General features: G+C 33.4%; 1 protein-coding gene across 2 annotated transcripts; it reads right to left on the reverse strand.

Moving 5' to 3' along the window:
- LOC109327033 lies at positions 1,629 to 6,633 on the reverse strand. Of its 2 annotated transcripts, XR_002105311.1 has the most exons (8): positions 5,730 to 6,633; positions 4,073 to 4,217; positions 3,839 to 3,892; positions 3,652 to 3,743; positions 2,896 to 3,131; positions 2,585 to 2,755; positions 1,912 to 2,084; positions 1,629 to 1,872 (listed from the first exon to the last, which is right to left on the reverse strand). XR_002105311.1 is itself a non-coding variant. In XM_019560010.1 (7 exons), the coding sequence occupies exons 1-7, from the start codon at positions 6,404 to 6,406 to the stop codon at positions 1,987 to 1,989; spliced, it is 1,473 nt and encodes a 490-aa protein (XP_019415555.1). In that variant the 5' UTR covers positions 6,407 to 6,632; the 3' UTR covers positions 1,629 to 1,986. The 2 variants fall into 2 exon arrangements, 1 of the variants encoding a protein (XP_019415555.1); XM_019560010.1 differs by having other exon boundaries at positions 1,629 to 2,084; positions 5,730 to 6,632.

The following is an 11,159-nucleotide window of genomic DNA, read 5'->3' on the forward strand; positions in this document are numbered from 1 at the left end:
AAGGGTAAAATCTGATGGTGATAGGAGATTTTGTGATTTCCAAGATGACCGATCTTCTTTCGAGGATTCAATTGAGTTGCTAGAATATGGGTCTAATGCATATGAGAGTCTAGAAGGAGAAACTTTTGAGGACTCAACCCATCCAGAGATAGTCTTGGTGAATGTTGATGGGCATGTATTGACTTCCCATGCCACCCTTTGGATCCACTTTTTGCTGTTGAAATATATGTAGTTGTAGCGATTGTTCGAGCAGTCGGTGCAACACCTGAGGTGAGGGATAGCATGCGCTTTGTTGAAGTGGTGTTGACAGAATCGGATAAGCAAGTTGTTGCATTAGCAGATGCACACTTCTTCCCTCCTTTCCCACCATCACTGCTTCCTAGGACAAAAGGTGTGTCAGTAATTCCAACTAAACTTCCACCAAGAAAAGAAAGACTCATTATTTACAATAAAGGATGACCATTGAATGGAAAAATAATTGTAGAGAATGATTTGCTTAAGTACAATGATGATGATGACCAAAAACTTTGAGGAAGAAGATTCTGAAACCATATTACCAATTTGAAAATTTACCTCATTTTCATTTATTAATATGCAAGCCAAGAATAGCTACTTAGAAAAAGAAAGTTTGCAAACCAAACAACTAATCAAAACTGTTACAAACCTAACCAACTACTAACTTCTTAACCTCAAACCAACTTCTAAAGTATCTTCAATATCTCACCTTTACTTCCCACCAATGTAGGAGTATAAATGTTTTAGATTATGGTTGTTATTATTGAGTTGATCACAATTGGAGAGACCGGAGAAAACACAATATAGTGACCACAATTGCAATTGCTGAATATATAATTTAAAACACTGGCTGATATATTGTCATTCATGTTGCAGTTCTGTAATTTCACTTCTCTTGGGGTTGCATTATCTCTCTACATATTGCTTATTATTCAGTTTGCTAATTCTTCATATTGTGTTAATTTAAGGGTTCTTTGTAAAATTTGCGAGCTTTGCGGAATTACATTGTTGAACGTAGCAGCATAGAATAAGCCTTGTTTAATTGATTTGTATAATGTACGATTGAAGCTTGTATCAGTGGATGGTGTTCAGATATAATATTCAACTGCCAAGGTAACTATTGTGAATAGAATTGGGTTACCTCCTCAATCTGAAAAAATTTCCACAATCAAATTTGACATGGCTCCATCTAATATTTCTGCACTCCACTTGTCACAAACTGATATGAGATGGGTAGTGTGCTGCTAGTAGTGAATTAAAATTTGAAAACAACTGGCTATGAAACTAGTTCAAAAGTAACACAAATCTTTTCATATACAGCTCTGAAATAATGGAGTCATGTTAGGAGGGCCACTACATTAAAATTTGTTTCTTTCCAAAGTTACCCATGCGACATATTAATACCCATGAAATTCATTATGAATTAACCATATGCCAGAAATAACTATGAGAAAGCCATGGGCTACTTCTCGAAAACATCAATGTATATACTCCCATAATAAGGAGAGATTGCTTCTCCTTTTTTCTAATTCCTGTATTTTTCATCTCCCCGCTCTTTTTCCTCAACTAAATTCAGATGGGAAAATGGGCAATCAAAATAATTACTAAACTTGAATAGATAAAGTTGAATGTGAATTAAATTACTTTGTATTTGTTTACATTTACTAACAAAGGAAGGCTACTGCTAATACATTAATATGCTACAATTCATCCGAGAATAATATACAAAAAGATTTTTTTTTCCTTTTTACAACAGCAACAGTCCATCAACAGTACAACACCTACAAAACCTACGGACAGAGAATTTGTGATTTCAGCTCTAAAATAGTTTCCACTAACCATGTCATACTCTGAAGTCTGAATCTGTTCAACTTTTATATTATCTTCTCCAGGAATCTCAGAAATGGTAAGTAATCCCAGTGAACTTATTGGCTCCAGTTTACCAAATGATAATCAAATCCTTTGAATTAATTAGCTTATTGCTCCAGTTTGGTCAATTAGAGTGCCAACTTGTTCTCCACACAAAGCCTTTGAGATATTTCCAGGCTCCAATAGATTAAAAACCACAACTGTAGAAGTAACGGGGGAAATTCATTAAATAACTAATCATTTAATGAAAAGTTCACTTTGTACGTTACTTCAATGACTCTGATCAGTTTATCAACAGAAAAAATATTAATAACCAAAAAAAAAGAGAAAAAATATTAACCTTGGGAGAAATACCACTAAGCACCAAGGGTTTTCTGGCATAGGCCAATCCAAGCAATTCAAATGCAATACGATACATTTTGGACCCACCGTAAAAGTAAGCCACCCATTAAAATGGCAGTGGCTATGTATTGTCTAGAGCAATGCTGGTAACATACTTTTTCCAACACTCTTAAACACAATATATTGGTTGAAGTTTGTGTGAGACCCACTAAATAGAGAGTGAACTCAGGTGATTTAGTTGATCTGACATCAAATCACTAAATAATAGTGTTGAAAAAAGTGTATTGTTATCATTTCTCTACCTCCAACATCAAAGCTAAAAAAGCACACATAAAAATACTAAATTCAACATACTAACCAGGAATAGCATTTTCCTCACAGAATGTCAGTGCTAACATATCCATAGAGGTGGCACCTCTTGAAACCAGCTCCCTGAAGGATATATGCTCAAAAGTGAAATTGTTGTCTCGTGAGTTACAATCATATACACCATCTATGTTAGTACCCTTGAGGACTGCCTCAGCATTAACTGCACAGTAGAGGATATGCTTATGTTTGCCTCAAAAATAAACAACAAAATACATGTCAGCCAGTCGGCATAAGCAACAGATGATATAGGAAAAAAGGCAATCAGAAATTGATTAAATAAATGATAAGTCAGCATCGTACGCTCTGAAGCTCGAAGAGCAGCCGCTATGTCAGTTGAGAAGAGCGGATTGCCAGTGCCAAAACCAATGCCACCAAATATAACAACTCTTCCTTTTTCAAGATGTCTGATGGCCCGCTGCCTATTGTATGGCTCGGCAAACTCCTGCATGGCAACTGTAGTTTGAACACGAGTCTGAACACCCAATTTCTCAAGAGTTGATTGTAGCAATATTGAATTCATCATAGTTGCCATCATGCTTGAAAAAGAAAGAAGGCACTATTCATTTAGGTCAATATTTTAAAGTAAAGCAGAAGTATAACATAAATCACTTTCCAAGACAGTAATATATTCACCAAAGGAGCTGGTAAAGACTAAAGAGGAGATGGTAATGTGCAAATCATGAAAAAATATAACAAAGATTAAAAAAACAGAGGAGAAATCCCAGTAATGCTAATCCCTCCTCCATTTTACTGCCACACCCAGGAATTCAAATATCAAATTTATTTATTTTTACTTTTTACCATCCAATGATCAGGACTCGGTAGGTGCTCTAAAACGCCAACTACAAATATTCCATCAGTCAAAGTTCATTGCCCAGTACTGGCCCTCTTTGGCACTATCATCAAGTTACTCTCAACATCATAACTTAATCATATCATCATTGTTTTCTTTGGATCATCAATTCATAATCCAGACAAGGATGGGTGCACTGAGAAGTAAGTAAATCTATTTTGCCACCTATTTTCTTTGTAACCTAGTTCAGTCATTACACTTACCCAACTTGGTATGCTGTACATCTTTCTAAACCTGTTGCTGTTACCCATGCATCTCCACAGAAGAAATTACGACCTCCGACAACAATTGCTACCTGAAATATCACAAAGATGAAAGCAGGCTTCAGCTAAACTGAAAAGGGTAGCGAATACCAGACCCCACACAGGACACAACCAAGAGAATTGATACCTCCACACCAAGGCGAGCAGCTATTGCAACTTCTCTTGAAACTAACATGGCTACCTGGCAATTAGTTTTAACAAACAAATAGAATAAATTGTCACAATATCCAGACAGAAATTAGACACCTCAACATGGTAAAGACTAAAGAGGTAATGAGTCAAGAAATACTGTCAAACTTTCAACAAATGTATAACCACACCACAACTGGTTTTCCTCTTGAGGTGCATCCAAACCACAAACCTTTGGGTCAATATTGCAAGTATCAGATCCAGTAAGAGCTGCTCCGCTAATTTTGAGGATTACCCTCCGCCATCTAAGATTTGGTAATGGTTTGGACTTCATGCTATTTAAGTGAGCACCATTGCTGGGTGTTGCCACTCCATATCTATAAATAACAGGAGGAAAGGCTCAACATTCACAATATTACATGAACAAGGAAGAGCAAAAACAAAAGAAAAGGAAAAACAATTCATAATGAATGACATTCAACACAAAATAGTCAAAATGGTGACAGCTAAAGCAACAAGCTACCCCGTCACAGTAAAACCCCCTGGCATTACAAATTGAATTACCATCTTAAGTTCCAACGTGATTTGTGAAACAGAAGTACCCCAATGAGAATAGCATGTCACTTAATAGGGTTGCATCATGTTATAGCTAGTAAAACTTAAACACTTGGAATAATGAAAAATATATTACATTGTAGTACAGCTGAGCAGCATGTTATAGTTTGTAGAATCGTAGCATTGTATGATATAGGCTTAGTCATATTATTCATGGATAAGTTTAGATTAGAATATGATTTTGGAGTGAATAGGGGTCTACGTTTTCTTCATAGCTATTGTTGCAAATTATTAAGTACGACGTATTCTCACTAGCACACTTCTGGCTCACAAATTATTACAAGTGCTAATAGTGTTAGGTTTTAAGTATTTTACACCATCAATGAACAAACATCACCAGATAAATGACCTTTGAGGTAGTTATTGTAAGAGTTAATTATTTTTTAATGACATTACAATGCATGATTGAATATGTGTGTTAAAAACTTTAAAGTAATGCATTCAAATCAAATCCTTATTTCACTTCGTAAGCATCTAAGTAAATTCAGTAATTGTATGTAAGGCAGCAAACTAACAGATTCAGGAATGACAAAGATAAGCAATGTACGGTCTCAAATCAGAAAATAAAGCCGATTTGTTATGTTGATGGATACTACACCAATATAAAATAGCAAATGACTGAGTTACTGAACAAACCAGTAAGATGTCAACTACTAGTACCCCCACCTATGATATTTTGGTATTTGACCGGTATCATCACTGGAGGCAATACTATGAGACTAACAATTGGGTTGAGAGTGGTGAGTAGGCAGACGACTCCAGGAATCGAACCCCTAACATTGTAGGTAAAATTCATTCTGGTCATAGTTTACCTCTACTGCGACCAAACCCTATAATATCCCATTCTATTATTTAATAATTAAGAAAAGACATGATTAAGATATTGATACATGTCAACAATTATACATCTGGACAATAGAAGCTGGAGAAGCATGACCAGTTATATTGTTTTAAATGCCAATTATAAATTATAACAGTCATCTGATTTCAGATCCAGACTCTCATGATTCAGTCAGTATCATTAACACTCATGTTTTAAATTGCATTCTGCAATGTTGACCATGACCGCAATATTGCGGTCTCTGGAGTCTCCACAGCAGCATCACGACCGCAATTGTGACCCCATCAGCCACATTTTCCCGAAATTTTCCACAATTAATGTAAACACAACGTAGACACAGCCATGCCCGCAATTTAAAACACAGTTTATCACCATATACATCATAGTTTGTTCTTCTAATAAAACTGAGCGATGAGCATAATGGAGATAATACCTCTTCGATTGCCTGGGTGAATTCCCAGCAGAACTAACAACTACAGCTTTATCCTCATCCGAGAACTTGGAAGGCAGTGAATTACCAACTATTTGTTCCATATGCTTGAACCAAGGCCAGTGACTAATAGAGATGCAACCACTGTTAACCCTATGTCTCTCCAATTTGTACCTTTTCTTGAGGTTATCCACCTTGTTCTTACACTGCTCAACGCTCTTCGATTGATTCTCGCAACGATCGCTCACCACTGTTGCCACCTCCTCCCAATCCCTCCCTCTCAGGTTCCCCCGGTTAAGCTGCGTGAACTTATCCGTGTACGCTTCCAAAAGGCACACGATCGCCGCGTCGCTCCACTCCTCTCTGTCCTTCCGGTACTCTCCAGAGGCGCCACTGCGTCCGCTTCCGCCGTCGCCACTGACGATGGAATTTGTCTTCGATCGCTTGTTGTAACCGTACGACAAGGTTGTTTCATCGCCGATCTCCTCACGGTCCTTTCTCTTCTCGATGTTTTCGTCGCCGAACGGGTTTTCGTAGTCTTCAGCGTCTACTGAGACCGATTTCGATTGGACCGGTACGGCGGTTGAAGCTGCGGAGGAGAAGTGGTGGTGTTGCGGGTAAGGTTGGTGGTGGTGGTGGTGGAGGAGTGAGAAATCGTCATCGTCGTCGCAAGAGGCCATAAGGGAGGGAAGGGTACGGACGTTAGGGTTTGGGGAACGGCGTCGTAAGGGACGGCGTTAGAGAAAGAATTTGGGACGTTGAGTTGAGAGAGAAGGGTTTGACGGAGCGTGCCTTCCGTGAGATTGTCTGGGATATGCCGTCACGGGGTGATGACGGTCACGTTAAGTGACTTGAGGAAGTGCGCTGTACGCGCTTTTACTCTCGTAGGGTAGATTGGGAATTGGACCATGCGGAATTGGATCATAATATTTTATAACTTTTATTACTTCATTAAAGACTAAAAAAATAAAATTGAAAGTATGGGTAAAATGGAAATTAATACTTCAATAGAAAAAATAAGTTAACTTTAAAATAAACAACCTATTAGAAGAGTTTCCATTTTTGACTTATTTCCCACAAAAATAAGCTTAATTTATAATCTAAATAGGTTACAAAATATATTTATATCCCAACTTTAAGCTTATTTTTTTAAAAGAAAAAAAAATAAAATCTACAAACTTTCCTCTATACAAAAATAAGATTCATTAGATTAAATTTTTTACCCATTTAAAAAATAACTAGTATTTAGCCATGCACTGTTTGTTAAAGCTTGTTATGAGAGTCATGCTGTTTGTTAAAGCTTGATATTATATTTGTTTAGTTAGAGTACTATTATTATTTAAGTTAACATTATTTTTACTCTTCTTAATTCTATTTCTTTTTTATGTTGTTATATTTATTATATGTATTAATTTAATGTCAATATATATCGTATTTAAAATTAAAGTTTTAATTTCGATCACTGGCAATTATATATGTTTCAATTATAATTAAATTAAGGTTATATTTAATTGTGGTTGTTTTTGAAGACATAATGAACAAATGTATACCCTAAACCTTGATACAATGATTTGGCAAAAACAGAATAAAAATTTATGATTACTTTAAATTGGTGCTAATGTGAATAGTTCAAAATTTGAGCTTTTCAATTATTTAATGTTCCAGAAATAGAAAAATTATGGTTTTGGATTATTTAAAATTTAGGATATCAACTATTAGTAACCTTATACAAAGTATTATCATTCATTTGAGAAGGGCAACCACATATTCTGAAAGATAAATATATATTTTTGGTAATATTAAAAAAAAAGTTATCATTCATTGTTTAGTTTCTAATTTTTAACTATACTTTCAAGTATGGATCATGTCATTTGGGATAATTAATTACTTCATTTTATAAGCTAATGAGGAATGTGTAGAAAACTTGAAAAGAAGTATAGAACCATGAAAATTAAATAAAAACCAAATATTGTGAATGCTTATTTGAATTTATGATAAAAAAACAAATAAACACGCACTAAGTGCAAAACATGGGCAATTCTTGTTCTTGCAACATCATTCTACGTCATGATATCCACAAAGCAAGAAGAAGAAATGAGATGGAGCTATTTGATACCCATTTGGGACTTTTAACAAACAACAACATTCTTTGATTTGCTATCTATTTAATACTTTTAACAAACTGTTGATACATACAACTTTTTTTTATAGGAAAAAGTAGTATTTTTGCAAGCTAAGAATTTTCTAAGATAAACATAATGCATCAAATCTTGAGAGAAATTTGTCAAAAAGGTGATTAAAAATAATTTAATTGTACAAAGGAGATAAAAACACATTTTTTAAAAGAAACAAAGAAACTTACCAAATTAAATGATAAAAGATGAATGTTTAGATCTAGATTGGCATGCAAAAACATAGGAGAAAGCATAATTCAATAAACTTTAACCAAAGAAAGATAGGGAAGAAGAATAAATTCCTACAATAAGTGAGGATGGTGGGATAGGGATCACTTGTTCAAAATGATGTCTCATTTTCTATCTCAAACTAATCATATATTGACATGTGGAAAAAAGAAAAAATTTAAAAGCAAAATAATAATAAAATATAGTACTCTGATTGACTTGAGACATGAAGTGACATATTATTTAGATCAATATCCATGATGGTTTTTCTTACACAAAAGTCTTCATCTAATGAACCAAGTTTTACTTTGGAATTTAGTATCAACTTCTTAAAAGAAAAATAAACAAAAAACCTAATTATGTAAAAGATAAACAATAGATTGAAAAGATAAACAAAATCAAGTTACAAAAGCAATAAAGATGATAAACGAAATAAAATTGATAATATCTATTTCCATAAACCCCGCTAAGTTAAAGTCTCGTGTAACAGGTCACCCATTTTCATATTTTAATTGTAAATGATACAAACATGCCATGTTTTGCTCAAATTTTGGATGGTTAGGATATCAATTCTTAAAAGGTTGTATGCCTTCTATCCAGTCTAGCTGGAAAGACGTCCTTATGGCATGAACAACAACTATTCAACAAAGAAGTTTACATAATGAATCTCAAATGAAAAGGAAATAATTTATAAGGATTCAAAACTATTAGAAATATTGAGAAATAATGTCTACGAAGAGAATGAAGGAGAGGTTATGAGGATTTAACTTTTATACATATAGTGATTTCTCAAGTAGTTCAAATTTATGATTAGGAGGAACATTAAAAAGACACCCTTTATGAATTTTAAAACACAACTTATTAATAATTTGTAATTTAACTTAAGATGCTATGCTATTATTTTCTATGAAAACATTTGTTAAAATTACGATTAAGTTTGAACTCTTTTAATGTAATTGATTTGGTTTTTCTTTTTATATATTTAAATTGAAAAATTAACAAATCATCTTTTTTTCCTTATATTTTAAAGATTAAAAAATAGCCAAGTGGCATGTTTATAACTTATTTATTTTGAATTTTAGACTTGATGAAGCTTGGAAATATTAAGGATTGTTCTAATTCAAGATAAATGATGAGAAGAATATATTGATAAAAAGCATGTGATTTATAGATAGAGCGGTAATTTTATCTTTATTTTCAAATGGAAAAATAATTTACTATTTTAATTATAGATTTATATCCCACATTACTATTATTACTAACACCTCCACTTTAACTATTAATCCATCGATTAATAGCACCACTACAACAGCAGTCATTACCATTACTTCCCTTTTTACCATCCTGCCATTAACCACCACTGCTACTATCACTACCATTACGATGGCCATCAACGTCATCATTGATTACCACCACCAACATTGACCACCTTAAAGTGGTGGCAATTAACGTATCACCCAATGAAAAATTAAGGATTTTGGGTTGAATGTGTTATGTGGCAATGGCAACAACTATGAGTGACGGTGTAGGTGATGGATGGTGCCAATTCACATTAACTCTAGTAAATGGTGCATATTAATTGGTAATAGTGCCCAACAAATTTTAAGCTTGAGAATAAATTTTTAAAATAGAAAACCACAAAAATAATAAAAAATGAAAAATTTATTGATTTTCAAAAATATGGGAACAAAAGACTTGAGTTTTACGGATTAGATATGATATTTTTAAACTGGCATAAGAATTATGATGTAAATTCACCATGCCAGATATCATAATTAACAATGGCTATTCAACAACACAATTTTGAACGATGCTGTTGAAAATGAGGCGGAAGAACATCAACATCACATACTAAAGCCAAATTTATCAATGTGGGTAACTTCAACAGCGCATTCTTGAAATAGCGTTGTTGAACATCAGTAACATTAGCGCTGTCTTGAATGAGTTATGTTTAACAACGTATGTGGTAGGAAGCGCTATTAATGTACGTCTATTCCACAACATAACTTTTAATATGCACGGTTAAAGATGACATAGTAACAACGCTATCTTAGTTATGCGCGGTTGATTTTATACAACATTTTAAATATCAGAAATATTAATGATCGAGTTAATATGCGTCTATTCGTTTCTTGAAATATTAATGGTTGAGTGGTTATGCGTCACTTTGTTTTTTGAAATATCAATGGTGAGTGGTTATGTATCTCTTCATTTCTTGAAATATTAATGGTTGCTAATCTATAAATAGTGTGGTTCACTCCATGTACTATTTCATCAGTAAGAGTATGCTCATGTTCTGCTTTGTATATTTTCTTTTGTCTCCTTCATATTGACTTTTTTTATAATTTGTCGTGGTACCTAAGGAGATGGAGATAGGAGGAAGAAAACATAAAGTAATAAAAAAAAGAGCAAACAATAGATCTCAACAAATCGAAGTGTTAAAAGTACTAAAGTTATACTTTCAGGAACCCTATATCAGAATCATGTCAATGAGGTCTTTAACACCTTTTGATTTGACAAAAGGACTTAGATTTCAGAAGGCAAGTAACTATTATACAATATTTGTGTTAGATGAAGATTTAATCTGCAGATTATTTAGTTCATTCATCTACCAAATCATTCATTTCATTAATTTCCTTCACTATAATCTCTTGATTTAAAAAATGACCCAAATTTCAGAAGGAAAGTGACTATTATACAAGATTTGCGTGAGATGAAGAATTAATCTGTAGATTATTTAGTTCATTCATCTACCAAATCTTTCAGTTCATTAATTTCATCATTGTAATCTACCAACTCATTTAGTTCATTAATTTGCTTCATTCAGTTCATTATAATCTACCAAATCATTTAATTCATTATATTGTCATTTACCAAATCATTTAGTTCATTATAATTTACTTTGACACTTTATTTGAATGAAGAATGAACAATTATTTTGGATGTTAATTTCTAGTTTTTTTGTTATTTATTTGAATGGTTATTAATATTTAATATTTTTGCAGTTCCATATTAATAAACACAATAAGCA

The sequence above is a fragment of the Lupinus angustifolius genome, chromosome LG14, assembly GCF_001865875.1.
Source record: "Lupinus angustifolius cultivar Tanjil chromosome LG14, LupAngTanjil_v1.0, whole genome shotgun sequence".
NCBI lineage: Eukaryota > Viridiplantae > Streptophyta > Magnoliopsida > Fabales > Fabaceae > Lupinus > Lupinus angustifolius.

Excerpts from the sequence above, each read along its gene's own strand:
- LOC109327033 (XM_019560010.1), bottom strand. The coding sequence starts at position 6,406 with ATGGCCTCTTGCGACGACGATGACGATTTCTCACTCCTCCACCACCAC. Across the intron at positions 4,218-5,729 it reads TCACCCAGGCAATCGAAGAG|ATATGGAGTGGCAACACCCA; the intron begins GTATTATCTCCA and ends TGTTATTTATAG. Across the intron at positions 3,132-3,651 it reads TGTACAGCATACCAAGTTGG|CATGATGGCAACTATGATGA; the intron begins GTAAGTGTAATG and ends TTCTTTTTCAAG.